The sequence below is a fragment of the Salminus brasiliensis genome, chromosome 21 (genome assembly GCF_030463535.1).
Source record: "Salminus brasiliensis chromosome 21, fSalBra1.hap2, whole genome shotgun sequence".
Classification (NCBI taxonomy): domain Eukaryota; kingdom Metazoa; phylum Chordata; class Actinopteri; order Characiformes; family Bryconidae; genus Salminus; species Salminus brasiliensis.
This window is the reverse complement of record NC_132898.1, coordinates 448,931-467,571: the sequence shown is the minus strand read 5'-3', so window position 1 is coordinate 467,571 and position 18,641 is coordinate 448,931. Positions and strand designations below refer to the sequence as shown.

The window sequence follows — 18,641 nt, the reverse complement described above, 5'->3', positions numbered from 1 at the left end:
CCCGTCGACCTCGGCCCGTCCCCGCCTTTCATACGCCGGCCTGTCCCCTGTGTTCCGGCTGGACGCGGGTCTGCGTGATGATGAAAAACAGAAATTCCAAGTAAGCTTAAAATGAAGAGAGCTAATCAATCAGCACTGCTTTGAGGTTCGTTTAACCCACTAACCCATTCATACCCAGATCTGGAATTTCCTTTGTCTGGAAATCTGAAGAGATTCATCACGTTAGTCGAGACACGTGGCTGAAAGTGAGGTTTTATGAGACAGGCATTAAAGGGAGTTTTTGGTCACACTGGAGTGTTTTTTTTTAAAGAAAATGGTAGAAGCTGTTTGTACGTGAATAGAAATATATATAAAAAAATACATTTAATTAAACTCATCTACTCAGCATTTCATCACACACAGTTGACCCTGCTGATGTTTGATTTGGCCCACCGGACCTGTCCCCTATAGCCTTAGCCAATGAAAATATTTTTTCCATCATATATAACTTTGTTTTTTTTTCTTTTAGGATTTTAAAGATTTGTAGCAATAAAATGTAGTGAAATGTAATAAAAAATATTTTTTTCCCCATTTATTTCTGTTTTTTAAATTTTGACTTTTTGTCTTGGGTGGGAGCACTGCAAAACAGAGCCTTGTGAAAACATGTTAAATCTGGTCTAAATATGTAATATATTAATAATATGTCATATATATATATATATATATATATATATATATATATATATATATATATATATATCATACGTTTATGGTTGTTATAACTTTATTATAAAATGATTAAAACTATTCCGGCACATTTTAAAAGTGATTTTATGTAGGTGAATCGTTCTGTGGGAGAATGTTGGGTACATTTGCTTATTTAAAACATTATTTCCTCAAATAGCACACAGTTACAGCCTCTACTCAACTAAATGTTGGAACATTGCTGTGAGAAAGATTTGATTGCTGTTAACCACATGAGAGTGAGAGCATCAGTGAGGTCAGGTCCTGATGTTGTACTGATGTAAAAGTACTGGAAAAAACTCCATTACTCTAGAGACCCCCACAGCTCAATTCTGGGGGGCTTTATACCCTCTAGCCCACCCCTGGCGTTGGGCACGGTGACCTCAGGGTCGTTTGCTCAGAGTGTGGATGCTGTAAAATATACATTAGATTAATGTTTTCTGCAAATTAGGACCAAAACACGCTCACTGCAGGTGAGGTCTCGGTCGTGACCCTTTCTGTACTGAAGGGGTGCAGCGGCAGTGTTTTTTTAATCTGCTTCTTACTCATGATAATTTGAGCCGGCGCATGTCTGCTGATGTACGATTAACAGACCGAGCTCTGGCAACATCGCTTTCAAAAAAATCCAGTAGCTGAGAGGCAGTCATGAATAATTCAGATTTGAACCTAAAACAGAGGGAATGTGCTGCGCTAGCTCGTCATCGCTCTCCCCACAGCCCCTCTCTCCGTCTCGCTGCCTCCCGCCACAGGAGGCTATAAACAAGCCTCTGTCCCCCTCGTCCCTCAGATTATCATCTTTATTATGAGAAACAGAACCTTTAAGAACAGCGACAAACGTTTTTAATAGGCCAACTTATTAAAATGATCTCAGAAGTCGCGCGCCAGCCGGCAAATTGGAAATACCCACGGCGGCAGCAGGCAGCATATCGAGCTGCCAGCGTAACAAAAATAGAGCTGGATAGGCTTTAATGACCCCATAATATGGATTTTACAGAGCAAATTAAGAAGCAAGGGGGAAAATGTTAACAAAGCTCTCGAAGGCTCAGTAAGAAAGAAAAGAGCCTATTCAGTCTTTCTTGGAGCCGCCGTGTAGACCACCAACTTGAAGAGCAATTCCACTGAATTCTCCAACAATTCTCTGCATGATTGAACAGTTAAGAACAGACTCATTTGGACTCGTTTGGTGTGAAGCGCTCGGTTCTAGATAAGCTTCCCCAGTCAGAGCTGGAGTTCTACAGTGGAGGTTCTAGATAAGCTCCCCCAGTCAGAGCTGGAGTTCTACAGTGGAGGTTCTAGATAAGCTCCCCCAGTCAGAGCTGGAGTTCTACAGTGGAGGTTCTAGATAATCTCCCCCAGTCAGAGCTGGAGTTCTACAGTGGAGGTTCTAGATAACCTCCCCCAGTCAGAGCTGTGGTTCTACAGTGGAGGTGAAGGGAAGCAGATGTCTGAAGCTCTAATAAAAGCTCCTCACAGAAAGTTCTTCACCTAATGGTGATGAAGACGCTGCCTGATGCCTGAGACACTGTTCTACCAGAGTTCTGAGAAGATGCAGGCTGGTGTATAAGGAACGTCCCACAGGGCTGCTAGTTTGATCTTGGTGAAATCTTTACATTTTGCTGTAAAATGAGCCTAAAAAGTTTAAGACCAAGGAAATGGAGAGAGTGGGACTAAAACCATACTCAACACAAGTACACAACCGCAAATGACTGTGGCAGTTCAAACATCCAGTACACAAGGGGGCGCTAGAGGACCGGTCGGCGTGTGTGTAAAGATGTGGACGTAGAGGACTGAGTGCTGATGTTACTGAGTGGATCAGTATAACGAGACACTCCACGGACTGCTGTTGGGGGTGGGGGGAAGCATGCCAGTGTTGGCTGTTGCTGTAGCGCCCCCTTGTTGTTGCACTCAGAATGCAGCTTGCGTTGTGTTGTGAATTGATCTGTGATGCGTTCTTTAACACAGCGATTATTGAAGTATGTTCCTGGCCTTAATCACACTGAACAAACCCTGGCGTACCATAAGCTTTAGGAAGTTGTTCACGGCTGTGATTGGCTCACTGACGCTTTGTGGGCCTGCTTGCAGTTGTAGGGAACAGTCCCAGTGCACATGCAGTCGATTGTGCCAAGATAGCCGTGGAACACAGCTGCTCAGCTTCCCCAAGACCCTTGAGGGTATGTTGAAAATCAGGCAGCATTAGAGCATTTTTAGATGTCCTCCGTGTGATCGGAAGGCGATACCGAGCCTGTTACCCGGACTGGACCATCCAGTGTGCAATCAAACGCGTCCAACATTGCTTTATCTGTCAGGTGTATTTCAGCAGCAGCACAAATAACTCCAATAATGACTTCCAGGGTGTGCTATTTTTATCCCATCACCTACCGAAGACTCTCTATGCCCCCGAGCTCGCCGTCCCAGAGTCTAAAACCGGCTCTCAGATCAGCCCCACCTCGCAAGGATCGATCGGAAAGGCACACCGGCGCAGGAAGGAAACGCGAAACCCAGTCCCTCCAGCGTGAAACTGCAGCAGATGTTATCGAGCTGCAGCTCCCGTGTCTCGAACCCCGAGGGCCGGCTCAGGACGCCTGTTTATAGAGCGCCGGTCCCCCACGTCTCCATCTCGCCCACACTTTGCGGCTGCGGATTCTCGGATTTTGGGCAACAGATTCCGGGAACAAGGGTCACCTCCAGGTCATGCCGGCCCAGAGCCTCGCACAAAGAGCCTTCCTCAGCGGAGTTCGGCGTGGTAGGAGCAGGGACGAGCGCCCGGCCACGGGAGAACACTGCAGCACTGTGCAGCTACTGCAACAAACATCTCACCAGCCATGAATAACAACCCCGTTATGTTTGTTGTGGTTGTGCTCAGACTCGTCTCCAACTCCGTAGTATTTGTACTCTGACTAGTCTTGGTCTTAGTATTTGTACTCAGACTCATCTTGGTCTTAGTATTTGTACTCAGACTCATCTTGGTCTTAGTATTTGTACTCTGACTAGTCTTGGTCTTAGTATTTGTACTCGGACTAGTCTTGGTCTTCGTATTTGTACTCTGACTAGTCTTGGTCTTAATATTTGTACTCTGACTAGTCTTGGTCTTAGTATTTGTACTCGGACTAGTCTTGGTCTTAGTATTTGTACTCGGACTAGTCTTGGTCTTAATATTTGACCTCTGACTAGTCTTGGTCTTAGTATTTGTACTCGGACTAGTCTTGGTCTTCGTATTTGTACTCTGACTAGTCTTGGTCTTAGTATTTGTACTCTGACTAGTCTTGGTCTTAGTATTTGTACTCGGACTAGTCTTGGTCTTCGTATTTGTACTCTGACTAGTCTTGGTCTTAATATTTGTACTCTGACTAGTCTTGGTCTTAGTATTTGTACTCGGACTAGTCTTGGTCTTAGTATTTGTACTCGGACTAGTCTTGGTCTTAATATTTGACCTCTGACTAGTCTTGGTCTTAGTATTTGTACTCGGACTAGTCTTGGTCTTCGTATTTGTACTCTGACTAGTCTTGGTCTTAGTATTTGTACTCTGACTAGTCTTGGTCTTAGTATTTGTACTCGGACTAGTCTTGGTCTTCGTATTTGTACTCTGACTAGTCTTGGTCTTAGTATTTGTACTCTGACTAGTCTTGGTCTTAGTATTTGTACTCGGACTAGTCTTGGTCTTCGTATTTGTACTCTGACTAGTCTTGGTCTTAGTATTTGTACTCGGACTAGTCTTGGTCTTCGTATTTGTACTCGGACTAGTCTTGGTCTTAGTATTTGTACTCGGACTAGTCTTGGTCTTCGTATTTGTACTCGGACTAGTCTTGGTCTTAGTATTTGTACTCGGACTAGTCTTGGTCTTAGTATTTGTACTCGGACTAGTCTTGGTCTTCGTATTTGTACTCTGACTAGTCTTGGTCTTAGTATTTGTACTCTGACTAGTCTTGGTCTTAGTATTTGTACTCTGACTAGTCTTGGTCTTAGTATTTGTACTCTGACTAGTCTTGGTCTTAGTATCTGTACTCTGACTCATCTTGGTCTTAGTATTTGTATTTGTTTAAACTCTAGACTAGAACTAAATTTGGTAAGCTGCAGTTTTACTGTGTGAAATATGAATCAGCGACACATTTCAATAATTTTTTGGTGGAAATAAAAAACTCCAGTCAGTTTATTATAAAAACGTTTTTGTATGTTTGTTTATTTAAACCTGTAAAATGTACCCTGATCAGAGGATTAGAGCTGCAGAGTATTTAATCAGTTCATGTGTTTCATGAACAGCTGATTGAAATTCTGCAGCGTTCTGTTAATGACAGTTTTAATAAAACAGGACCTGGAATGACACACACCTCGTCTGTCTGTCTCTGGCTGTTCTGCTGCAGCCTGTATTCTGCTGTAATTATGCGCTGGGTTCGTCCTCCCACTGTGACCGTTCAGTAGCGCTCTAATGATGGCAGTCTTGTAGTTGTTATTAGTTTCTCGTCAGCTCTGGAGCACATCCAGTAATTTGTGGACGCTCTGAGGATTCACAGGCAGAACGCTTCGGCTGGGCTACTCTGCAGGACCGGCGCTCGGGGGGTGTTTGTTTGTAGCTCGGTTCTTCAGGTCCGGATCGGAGCGGACAGTGACGCACTGCTGAGTCGCAGCCCTGGTTTGTGTAGCGTTCACACCCACTGAGAGAGGTCTGATAGGTCACACAGGTAAACCCGCAGCTGATTGGTCGTATTTGAATGATGTAGGGAACGCTGATGCTGGCTGTGTCTGTACGCTCTGTGTTGGTCGGTTCTGCCTCAAGAACCGTATTGTTGTGAATGGCAGAGCTGCTGCCCCCGTGGTGCTTAAAGGTCAGCATGGTTACGGCGCCGGCTCGTTCCCTCATGACGTGCCTCAGAGCCGGGCCTGCCACGCCACGCCGGCCCTGGCACCAGCCCTTCGCCCCATCCCCCTTTCCGGGGGGAGCTGCTGCGTTTCCGCCCCACACAGAGGCTGTGGTGTTCAGGGTGAGGGTGAGGGGGCGGGGGCTCGGACTCCTCCTCCGTGATCAGCCGTGTGGGAGGAGAACAGCGCGTCTGTTTGGGGTCAGCCGAAATAGACACATTCATACATTCCAGTGATGCTGGATTATTACACACCACTAAACATGATGATAGAATTAAAACAGCAGGAGGCACAAAACATCAATAAAAACATCAATAATGAAACAATAAACAACAATAAACAACAACATTAAGAAGAAGAAGGATGACAGTAACGACGACAATGACAGTAAATAATAATGCAGTAGTGGAAAAGATAATGTATTAAATAATATAATTTACATTCAGCTAATTATCTATTCACTATAGTTTTCCCCTAAAACCTAAACCTGCTCCTAAGCCCAATCCAAACCCTGTTGAGTTTCAGTGGGTAGTTTGTTGACAAGGTGCAGATCAGTAGATAATTGGGGGGGGGTGTAAAGTGCTCCATCCACAAACAGCCAGACTGATAGAGATACCAGCTATAATAAACATCACAACACATATAATACATTCTCTCTCTCTCTCTCTCTCTCTCTCTCTCTCTCTGTCTCTCTCTCTCTCTCTCTCTGTCTCTCTCTCTCTCTCTCTCTCTCTCTCTCTCTCTCTCTCTCTCTCTCTGTAGACGGTGGGTATGTTGGAGCAGAGGTTGACGCTGGCGGAGAATAAGCTGAAGGAGTGCATCGTTAACCAGCGGGAGATCAGCCTGCAGCTCCAGAACTGACCCAGAGAGCAGGGCGGCTCCCCAAGGGCTGGACCGACGGGCCGTCCACTCCTTTACTCTCTCTCTCTCTGTTTCTCCTCTGCTCATATTTATCGTCTCTCTGGACTGACCTGACCCTCTGCTGGAGCCTCGGCTACTTCTCACATTCACTTCCATAGAGCGAGACTCAGCCTCGCTGGGGAAAGGGTCTCAGACCCACAGAGATTGATTGATTAGGTAATATCAGCAATATCCTCATCCTCATGACCCGCAGGTCTAAAGTTCTGATGGGCCCAGTTTTCTGATATATATTTATATTTATTTGTATGTTATTGGAAAGCAGCCCTGACTTAACTTTAGTGTGAGTGGGCGGAGCTAAACTGCTTCCACTTTGAATTAAATGAATGAATTAATATAAACGAGAGCTCCGTGTGCTTTATGATAAACATCTGTTTACAGGGTTCCTGAGCCCTGACCTGAACTCTCTGGCTGGAGGAGACGTCAGGAGTGGGGTTCTTTAAGGCCTCTTTGCCTCTTTGCTGTTTAGAATGTAGTCAAACATCTGGGCAACACAAAGCTCCTCTGTCTGCTTTGAAGTTAATGAGTCCTACCACACTGATGTAGAACAGCAGCGCAGCGTTAGCTGCACGGCAACACTTACTGTAAGCTGTTAGTTGGCTGACACGGCTAACAGCACAGACCGACAAGAACCAGCGGCCTTCTTCAGCACCAGGGCGGAGCGGAACCAGCGACCAGATTCACAAACCAGGGGCCTGATTCACAAACCAGGGGCCCGATTCATGAACCAGGAGCCTGATTCACAAACTTCATAGGTTCTCAAATATTCCATTAAAAAATCTTAATTAATTTCTTTAATTTCATTGTTTTTTTCTGTAGCCCTTCAGAACTTAGCCCAGAGCACAGGATCAGCCATGCCACAGCGCCCCCTGGAGCAGAAAGGGTTAAGGGCCTAGCTTAGTGGCATCTTAGCCGACCCAGGTATCAAATGCACAACACTGTTACACCACTGTCCCCAATGTAGAGGCAGCCGGAGGCGAGGGTGGGGGACGTCTGTCATCAAGGTTAAGAGAAGACCATTAAGAGGAGCTCCACCCTCAATATCAGCGAAACTCCGCCCTCTCAGCGCATTACCCCATATATTACAAATGATTACCCCAAATACTACAAAGAGTGTGTGAACATGTTTGTAGATTAAATAAATAAATAAATACTATTGATAAAAAAAAGTAGATAAAAACTTTTATTTTATATTATTTATTAAGTTTTTATTATTTGTAAAGAATAGCAGTGATTATAGGTTTGCTGACGTCGCTGTTGTGAGTCTACAGCCCCTCGACTTTCTGTTTTTTTGATCGAGGCCTTTTTTTAGGAACTTTTCCCAAAATGCAGTTCTGCAGTGTGTTTAAGTTCATTCCCACTCCTGAAGCTTCGTTTCAGCCGGTCTGCCTCGTTTATTCTGTCTGTGTTTGGGTGTGTGTCTCAGGGCTGGTTGGTGTAAATGTTCCACTTTCTAATCAATTCAGATTTGAACTGTGAGCAGAACACAGAACTGTTCTCTCAGAACACAGGTCCGACGAGAGGGTCCGACGAGAGAGCGCGAGCGAGAGAGAGAGAGAGCGCGAGGGAGGGAGAGAGAGAGCAGCTCTGGGGTTTGTTGTCATGTTGGCTGCCAGATGCATGACCTCACTGCAGCTTCGGCGAGAGCTCTGGCGTGTCGTGTTTGATCCCTGGAGGGGGGGCGGGGGGTTGTGTGTGCCTGGAAGCCGCAGAGTATGCGCTGGGCCTGGGCCGGCAAGTGCAGCCGCAACTTCATGCTCATGGAAAATAAAGGGGGAAGGGAGGAAAACTCACTCCGGGCTCACTCTCTTCCTTCCTGTCTGAGCCGCCTGGCCACACTGGACAGGCTTTGTGCTCCTCACAGCGTCCACAGTCCCGCAGACTGGCCTCTAGTGATCAGCGATTCGCTGAGACACGATGGGCTTCTGAGGAGATGCTAGGCTAACACTGCTAACAAACACCGATCTCTCTTCTCTGGAAACACGCCCCCAAAAGCGCTTGTCTCTCCCCTCGTCTCTCAGGACTCCAGAACCAGATCCTCTTTAGATCAATAAGGTCTGTGTTCACAGAGATGAGATTGGTGACCGTCCACGTCCAGTGTTTGTTAGCAACATTAGCCTAGCATCAGAACCGTGTCTCAGGCATCAGGCAGCGTCTTCATCACCATTAGGTGAAGAACTTTCTGTGAGGAGCTTTTATTAGAGCTGCAGACGTCTGCTTCCCTTCACCTCCACTGTAGAACCACAGCTCTGACTGGGGGAGCTTATCTAGAACCTCCACTGTAGAACCACAGCTCTGACTGGGGGAGCTTATCTAGAACCTCCACTGTAAACCACAGCTCTGACTGGGGGAGCTTATCTAGAACCTCCACTGTAGAACCACAGCTCTGACTGGGGAGCTTATCTAGAACCCAGCGTTTCACACCGAACCCCCCAAACCCCCCAAACCTCCACTCTGACTGACTCTGTTCATCTGATTAATTATGCAGAGAATTTTAGAAAGAGTTCCCCTTTAAGCAGCTGTGCTAGAGGTCCTGTATGGAGGCTCCGCCCCCCCTGAAGGTGCCGTAAAGGTACTGGTGTCAGTAGTGGGGTGTATTTTTGTGCAGTGCTCTTCAGGACGCGTGTTGTGGAACGACCCAGAGAAAGAAATTCCTCATGAAAATATTCCGACTAATGCCGCACATGTGTGGCCCACAAGGCCGCCCCCCCTCCTCCACCCCCTCCTTTTATGGAGATAACATCTGGATCCGTTTTCCCCTGAACTCCACTCTGAGCCGCTGCCTTTGTTTCTGAGGAGCAGCGTGTTGGAGTTCGGCCCCACGCCGCCGTGATCCCGGGGCTTTGTTCTGTCTGTTTGGTTAGCCTCTAATTTGCCTCCTCATTATTTACTTTCAAAAGAGTTTTGAAGGGGGACGGGGAACGGGCGGGGGAACGGGCGAGGGGGGGGGGGTTGGTACTTGAAACCAGCTTTCTTTCTGTTCTGCTGGAGAACGTGGAAGTGTGCCTGACTGGTCTTTGCAACTGTGCCAGCAGGTGTCATCACTCAGGCAAGCAGGAATGGACACACACATTGTATGGACAAAAGTATTGGGACACCTGCTTATTCATTGTTTCTTCAGAAAAACATGGGTATTAAAAAGAGTATCTTCTGTTGGAGTAACTGTCTCTACTGTCAAGAGAAGAAGACACTCTGCTAGGGTTAGGGTTCATCCCCAACTCCCCAACTCCTCCCATCCAAAAGTACTGGATGGAGCTCCTCCACCATCATTCCAGAGAACACAGCTCCTCCACTGCTCCACAGCTCCTCAATGCTGGGGGGCTTTATACCCCTCTAGCCCACGCCTGGCATTATTAGGCAGTTTGGAGCCAATAGGGTCATGATGCTGATCTGCTCCAGAGAGTCCTATTCTATTGGCAGTACTTCTTCTCTACAGGGACTAGACAAGCTGTGTGTGCATTTTCACATCTCTGTCATCTGTGTCAAAAAATAAACTTAAAAAAATTGAATAACACAAACCATAAACTAAAAAGGGTTCCACTACTGTTAGTCCTGTATTGACCGTAAACAGGTTCCACTATTGATACTACAGAACATAAATGGGGTTCTACTGTTCTAGACTGAGTTTGAATAGCAGCAGTTGAGAAGATGTGTTGGAGCTTCACATGTTTTGGAGGAAGACCAGCCGATCGGGGCAGTTCTGTAGGGTGGGGAACTGAGAGAACTGTAAGAAAGGGGGCAGTTGAACAGGGGGCCACTGGCTGTTTCTCGCAACGTTTGACCCGCGCTGTCTGTCCTGGCCCGGCTCAGGCTTGGCTGGACAGCTCATTGCTTCATTTCCCGTTTCCTCTCCCTCAGCGAGTATCGGCTTTGTGTTTGTCTGGGAATCCAGGCCTCGCCGTTCCCCGTGTGGCCCTCTGCACAAAGCAGCCCACGCATGAGCTGCACAAACGATGTTTCCACTCGCCTCTCAAACCTCTTCCAGTTTCAACTCCACCACCCCCAACACACCCCCACACCGAAAAAAAGGAAAATGCCCCTGTGCAGGTTTGGGGGTGGAGGGAGAGGAGTTTTAAAGGAGAAGTGAGTGTGATATCTCTGACGTCCCGCAGACTCAGCCTTTACTCTTCCTTTTAGACGTGATGTGAACACCACCTCCTCCTCCTTAACTCCTTAACTCAGAGACCTCTAACCTTTCACTGCACACAGAGAAACACCGGCATACACCATATGTCCATGAACACATTCAGCTACTTTAAGCTGCACCCATTGCTGACACAGATGTGCAAATGCACACACACAGCTGGTCTAGTCCCTGTAGAGAAGAAGTTTTGAGGAGCAGTGGAAGAGCTGTGTTCTCTGGAGTGATGGTGGTGGAATGAGGTGGGGATAAGGCCTGAACAGCCTGAGCTCAGTGAAGCTCTAGTTGCCTCCCTGGACAGTAGAGACAACTCTTTTTAAAACCTTTGATTTCAGAAGAAACAATGAATTAGCAGGTGTCCCAATACTTTCGTCCACAGTGTAGCTATCGAGCTCTAGCTGAAGCTGAATAAGCACGGCGGCTGCGGGGTGATGGATTCTCACGTTAATGGATTTTCCAGTCATCGCTCTGAGGATCGCAGGCCGGCTGAAACAGCGGAGGAAATGCCAGGCGAGGCGTGGGAGGTGGCGCTGTGAAGGTGGATTAGCGCTGGAGTGGGCTGTATGGAAACTACACCCCGGCCCAGTGTCATTCAGGCACATCTGAATTACGCTTCAGAGCTCACCTTCACAAATGACATTACCATCGCAGAGAGTGTCTCTAATGGCCTGAGCTGTGGGAGGCTTCTCGCGCTGAGGGGGAGCAGCTCCAGCAGGGCTTCGCTTTGTCTGGTCGGAGTCCTGTGCTGAGTGTAGCTGAGTGTAGGTGTGTGCATGTGATGGAACAAGGCCTGGTGTACCGGCGGGGAACTGTGTGTACTCTGCTGGAGGATATGAGGACGGTGGGCTCAGCGCTGAATCCGCTCAGAGGGGATATAACCTACTGGTGTGGAATTTCCAGTATAAACCAGCTGGAGAATCCAGTTCAATACTGGAAACAGCAAGAAACCAGTAGCAACCACGCTCTTTCAACTGGAATTCTCCCAGAGATCTCCGTGTTACCAGCAGCTCTACATTAAGATCCTGCATGGCCATGAACACACACACCTGGAGCAGTGGGCAGCTTAGTGGAGACCCAGCTATCAAACCCACAACCCTGAGATCAATAACCCAGCGCTCCAACCAAACCGCTGAGCAGCACCGACCCAAAATGATGAAGCTGAGGGTGTGATGGCCTCCCAGAGGGGGGTTGAACTATGGGCTGCTGGATTGTGAGCCACCACTCCTCCCTCGTAACTTCATGACAGACAGCATTCAGGGGTTAAAGGAGGAGCTCACAGGAACACCGGAAGCCGGACTATGGTAGGTTGTGTTTGGGCTCCTTTCTCTCAGGGTTGTTTAGCGGACGCTCGAAGGCCTCTATTAGGAGCTCCATTCTGAGAGAGAGAGAGAGAGAGAGAGAGAGCTGTCACTCACTGTGTGTGGAGGGGCTTTTATAGGATAAGAGGATGGAAACACAAGGACTGACAGTTCCGAGTGTCTGTAAGTCAAGCGGATGCATAAAAGGCCATTGTGTGCGGCCCGGCCCGGCCCGGCCCGGCCTGCCGTGCAGCTGTGGTGAAATCAGACGTTCCTCTTTTTTTTACACATTTGCTGCAGAATCTTTCACAACATGTCACAACTTCCTCAGACGGCTGAGCTGACGGCAAACAGACACTCTCACACCTCTCACTTTGAAGAGGTTCTGTTAGCAGCAGATCCTGGAAGTCCTGGAAGTTGTGAGGTGGGCGGGGCCTCTATGAGCATCAGTGAGCTTTGGGTGCCCATCATCCTGTCACCAGGTCACGGACCACTACATACCAAGAACATCCCACGAGACCTGCCTGATGTTCTGGAGAGGTTCTGACCCAGTCATTATCTAGAACATCACAGTTTGGTTCTTGTCAAAGTGTCTCAGATTCTTACGCCCTTTTCAACACAACACCTTCATCACCTTCAAGAGCTAACTGTGCACTCACTGCCTGATATCTCCACCCAGGAGCCAGTGTAGATGAACATCAGCAGTGTTCTTCACGTCAGCCGGCAGCGCTGCTAATGCTATTCAGATAATATTTCAGATGACTTCAAAAGAAGGTAAACAATTAGAATCTGTGTTAACTATAAAATATTTAATAATAATAATAATAATAACAATAATTATTATTATTGTAATTAAACAATTATTGACCTTGTTAATACAATATTATTATTATTATTATTATTATTATTGTTATTATATTATTCATTATTAAATTGTTGTCTTGTAAATTATTTAAAATAATAATAAAATACCCTAAAGTCATAATAATGATTAATGATTATAAGAATAGGGGTTGACAGTCTGCAGTACATGCAAAAAATATAATATTCATATTAGATATGAACACCAACCAATAGCAGTGATTTAATGGTATTACAGTTAGGATAGGGCAGTACGTAATGTTGTGATATTGTAATTCTAACATTGATTTCTGCAACATTTGTGTGAAGATTAAATAAATAATTGTTCAATATTAAATTATATATATTATGTATATGTAATAGTGATAGTATATAATAACTAATATTTCCTTCCATAAATAAGAAAATAAAGTAAAAATGAAGTACAACTTTAATAATATAAATTAATTAGAATTTGGTATTCTGTGTTTTAGTTTGATTAAAAATTCATGCCGTGAGCAACAGATCCTGGATGTATTTAATATTATATAAAATAAATGTCATATAGGAAAAGTGTTTAATGTATCTTATAAAAGTTTGATCATTTTAATATATGTAATATTTAATGCATTAAGCTTTTAGTTATGGTTATGTCTGATCACGTGGAAACGTTACAAATAATAATAAAAACAGGGCTGAGGTGCAGGATACGGGCCCTTTAATGCATCCTTGTTTAAGCCCCTCCCCCTCCCTCCTAGTCTCCTCCCTCCCTCCTCCTCTCGTGCTCTAACTCCGTGCACCTTTTTTATTCCAGCCTGTCAACCGCGCGAGGCGAAAATGACAAGCAGGACGGCGGCGGAGTCCACCCTCAGCACTACGACCACCTCCACCTCCACCACCACCTCCACCACTACTACTACTACTACTGCTACTGCTACCACCACCATGCTTCACAGGCCGCGTCCATAACAAACCATCTCCCCCCCAAAACAACAACAACAACAACACTACGCGCGTGCTGAAGTCGCGCGGTGGCGGGGTGGCGGTGGCGGTGGGGGGAGAGCGTGAGAGAGAGACCTAGAGAGAGTGAGGGACACAGAAAGAGAGAGAGAGAGCGCGCGCGAGGGAGCTGCTGGTGCTCGCAAATGGACGCCCCGTTCCAGCAGCGTGGAGACAGCCCGAAGCGAGCGCGCGCATGGGGGGACGCGTTTTGATCTCGTGATTTTCGCTCCTCTTTTCCCCTCTCCGTTATTTCCTTCATTTCTACTCCTTTTTTTTTTGCGCATCCACCCAAAACAAACCCCTTCTTCCTCATCATCCTCCTCCTCCTCCTCACCATTTCGCCGCGCGCACGGAGCCCCCCGTCCCCCTTTTCCCCCATGAAAAACAACCACCTCTGGAGCTGCTCCCGGGACGTGCATGCGATCATGGCGAGCAAGAGCGTGGAATGGCTGCAGGACGAGCTCGAGACCGGGGCGAGCTCCTTGCTGCTGCTCGACTGCCGCGCGCACGAGCTCTACGAGTCGTCGCACATCGAGTCGGCCATCAACCTGGCCATCCCGGGCTTGATGCTGCGCCGCTTGAAGAAGGGCAACCTGCCCATCCGCTCCATCATCCCCAACAACGAGGACAAGGAGCGGTTCGCTAAGCGCTGCAAGACGGACACGGTGGTGCTGTACGACGAGGCCACCTCGGACTGGCCGGAGAACGGCGCGGCGGGCTCCGTGCTGGGGCTGCTCATGCAGAAGCTGCGGGACGACGGCTGCAAGGCGTACTATTTGGAAGGTAACTTCTTTTAAGAAGTTTAAAAGTTAGTTTTTTTCGTGGGTTATATTTCGTTTTGATTTAGTTCTTTATTTTAGTGCGTTTTTGGAGTGATTTCTGCTGTTTGTGTGTGTTTTTGAACGTTTTCATCTTCTAAAGTTCGAATTGTCCGTTCCACCTTAAATGGTGCGGCAGTTGCATTGAGGCGCCCACGGGGCGCCTCAATGCAACTGCCGCACCATTTAAGGTGGAACGGACAATTCGAAACGACGCTGAAAAAAAGACGAGAAAATTAACAAGCAGCCAGAAAAAGATTTAAATCGCACTAATATAAAATACTCACATGTTTCTTCCCAAATAAATCAATTTATTCACCACAATTAAACACAATTAAACCGCGAACCCCAAAGTCATACTACCCAGCCAAACACACCAGCGCTAGCTAGCTATCTGGCTACCTAGCTAGCAGCTAAATCCTCAATATCCAAAATATAATCTATAATTTTATACACTAATTATTTTATTAAACACTTTTAATCCCATCTCCAAACTACTAGCAAACTTCACCCAAACCCTCCGAGCCACCAAGATGTTTTCAATTAAATTTCCCTAAAATGGCTCCGCCATGTTGTCTTCGTTCGCGGAGAGAGGAGCGACTCGTGTTTCATGAATGAAAAAGGGAAGAGAGAGTAAAGAAACAGCAGGAGGAGCGCAGTAGAGTTTAGGGGAGATTCTCCTCTCTCTAAAGCAGCTGAAATACTCGTTTATAAAACGCCTGAGAGTTTAGAAAAGGCTGCTGTTGACGAGCTCGGCTCGCTGCGCTGTCCACCATTCACAAAAAGCTCAGATTTGCCCTGACGGCTGCGGCTCTGAGGGGGAGCCACAGCTCCTTTCTGGGTTATTAAACCTGTCTTCTGTGCTAAATACATCAGTTTTAGTTTCTAGGCAGGATTATTATGTCTTTTTCGACATTTCCTGACAGGAAATATTTCTAAAAAAGAACAAGCAAGTAGCTAAACATCAGCATCTGGTCAATGTCAATGAGCTGTTTTCATTACAACACTTAAAGGGGAATTTCACTTTTTTCTCAAACCCTTTCAATAATTCAGTTTTTCAGTTAAAAACATTTGGAGAAAGTTTAGTATGAAATTGTGGAGCGTTGTAGAAAAACTGACCGGCTCTTAGCCACTACCCCTATTCCCTCACAGTGCTGGTGATAGGAACCGGATGCTTTCTTTATAGTCTTTTAGAAATGTGTTTTTAGAAACGTGTTAAAGACACATATTTGTTGCCAAACGATGGTAAACAATGTCTCAGGCGTCGGACAGTGTATTTATAATCATTTGGTGTGTTGACTTAATGGGAGGGAGTTTTTGTAGTGCGTTAAACTCATCAGACCCTACTGCGCTAACTCGGTTGGAATATGGAAGAACACCTAAATATATGGAAGATATCCTAAATATTCTTTGTATTTGATGTTTTTCTCCAGTTATCCACAGTTATAACAGCATTTCTTTATCCCGCAGAGTCAGACAGGCTGTACCTTTACGACTGATGATATGTGTAATGCTCTGTTCTGATTGGCTGGCGTGGATGGAGCCTGGTTCAGAAAGCACTCTGAATGGGCGGGTATTTGCAAATGTGATGGTGTTTGTGACGTCACAAAAGCAGTGCATTTTAAAGGGCTGTGTTATTGCAGGCTTCTGAATGAGAGTTTATGGATTATGTAAGGCAGATATTTGTATATTCATATATTTTACTGACTTTTGCCTGAAGTAAAAGACTTGTGACTGGTCATGTGACCAGTTACCGCCATCATAATCTGTTTCGTTGATGTTTTTTTCATGTGAGATACTAAAAAACCTAAATTTACCGTGTTTTACGGCTCAGTGTGAAACACATTAGCAGCTCTCTTGAAGCAGATGGGTTTAAATGGGTTCAGTGTTTAATATAAGCCTCTCTGGGTTTCCTGACCGCACTGATTGACCACGCACTGTTTATTTTACTCAGGAGGATTTAACAAGTTTCAGACGGAATATCCCGAGCACTGCGAGACCAACCTGGACTGCTCCTGCCCGAGCAGCTCCCCGCCTGCCTCCGTTCTGGGCTTGGGAGGACTACGGATCAGTTCGGATTGTTCGGACGGAGAATCGGACCGGGAACCGGGCAGCGCCACCGAGTCCGAGGGCAGCCCGTTACCCAATAACCAGCCGGCCTTCCCCGTCCAGATCCTCCCGTACCTTTACCTGGGCTGTGCCAAAGACTCCACCAACTTGGACGTTTTGGGCAAGTACAACATCAAGTACATCCTGAACGTAACTCCCAACCTGCCCAACATGTTCGAGCATGACGGGGAATTCAAGTACAAGCAGATTCCCATCTCGGATCACTGGAGCCAGAACCTGTCACAGTTCTTTCCTGAGGCCATTTCTTTTATTGGTAAGTGGCCACCCTCATGGAATTTCTTCACAGTGCAGTTTTTTACCCTGTGCAGCAAATTGTTGGCGTGTTTTAGGATTGGATGGGTGATTGCATGTGTTACTACACACACACACACACACACACACACACACACACATGTAATAAGAGTGTAATAAAACACACAATTTGTATTATGATTTAGCACGAACATCAGCACCTTCAGACGATTTTAAATAAAGCATAATATGTATATATATATATAGTATAGTATAGTATGAACTCACCTAATGTGTGTACAAAGGTTTTAGACAAATGGATCATTAGAATATATGTAAATATAAATACAGTAGAATTATGAAGACTTATTGTGATGGAAGTAGCTGGGATCTTCTGAGCTGGTCTGATAGACAGAGTTTAGTTCTAGGTTCACCTGGACACCTCCAGCCAGCGGTCAGATCTGATCAGTTCTGTCAGCAGCTCACCTGATTTACCTGTGTGAACTGATCAATGATAGTGGATGGATACGAGTAAGTACTGCTAATTATCTGGGAATACGAAGAGGAACATGTGGAACAACACCATACTCTGTAGATATATATATATATATATATATATATATATATATATATATATATATATGTAAATTTTCATCAAATACTAAAATTATGATGTATATAAGTTTTTTACATATTTAAACTTTGAAATATTTTAAAAATGCAGCATCACGCCTTTATTTTTAAGAATGGAGGGAAAGTGGAGTTCTGGAATGATGCTGTTTATTTCAGTATATTGTGATATGTCCAGTCTCATGCAGAAGTTAGTGCACCCCTGGTCAAATTACACTGTGTAAATAATAACAGAGAAACACTTCTGCACGTTTCAGTACATAATTATTATTTATTTACTGAGTTTAACAGATTGGGATCAATGCTGAATGTAGCGTGTGACAAATGAAAGCACTTTTAATGTTTTAATGTGTTTTTTTCAGTCTGTTCAATTCAGTAAATTACAATAGACAATAGGAATTATCACAATTTTCATTTTCATGTCATAAATATATGACATGTTTTTAAATGCTCAAGCGGATCTTTTTTATCCGTGGTAAACAGCTCTTTGAAGGCTGGTTTGCTTCAGTTCAGAAGCACTGGTGGAAAATGTCGGCTCACTCTGAACACGGCTGCCCTCACTGAACCGTAAAACTGCCGTCCGACTTTCAGCCTAATGAACAACAGCACACAGGAAGTGGAGTTATTGATTAACATGCAGTCATCGCTGTGGATCGCTGCACTGCTCCCTCTAACAGCTGCTTACAGGATCAGCCTGTCAGCTCCATGAGGCTTCACTAGTATGTGGTCACGTCAGAAAGTGTGTGAGATCGTTTGATTGAATGATTTAGAGAGAGGTGACTGATCTAGGCCACAGATTGCAGAGCTGCGTGCCCATAATATGAATGAGACCATGAGCATGAATGAGCCACTCCACTGAGACAAACACATCAGCTCATTTAAACACGCGTTATGTTAAAGGGCACGTCCACTGATATCTCAGAATTCTCTGCCTATCTCTGAGCTCAGTCAGAGTCGGGTTTGGGGGTTCAGTGTGAAACTGAGCTCCACTGTAGAGAAACTGACCCACTCTGATCTCTCTACTGTGGAGGTGAATGGAAGCAGGCGTCTGTAGCC

At 45.7% G+C, this 18,641-nt stretch overlaps 3 protein-coding genes across 3 annotated transcripts in view; all 3 read left to right on the top strand.

Annotated features, from left to right (window-relative positions):
- Positions 1-6,780, top strand: part of poc1a (POC1 centriolar protein A) — a 31,891-nt gene extending 25,111 nt beyond the window's left edge. The window contains exon 9 of the mRNA XM_072665676.1: positions 6,340-6,780. Coding sequence (XP_072521777.1) covers positions 6,340-6,438 — 99 coding nt within the window. The 3' untranslated portion in view covers positions 6,439-6,780. The remainder of the gene's footprint in view (positions 1-6,339) is intronic.
- rpl29 (ribosomal protein L29) overlaps positions 1-18,641 on the top strand; it is a 210,900-nt gene that overhangs the window by 118,847 nt on the left and 73,412 nt on the right. The window lies entirely within an intron of this gene.
- Positions 13,601-18,641, top strand: part of dusp7 (dual specificity phosphatase 7) — an 11,213-nt gene continuing 6,172 nt past the window's right edge. The window contains exons 1-2 of the mRNA XM_072666122.1: positions 13,601-14,559; positions 16,549-16,977. Coding sequence (XP_072522223.1) covers positions 14,154-14,559; positions 16,549-16,977 — 835 coding nt within the window. The 5' untranslated portion in view covers positions 13,601-14,153. The remainder of the gene's footprint in view (positions 14,560-16,548; positions 16,978-18,641) is intronic.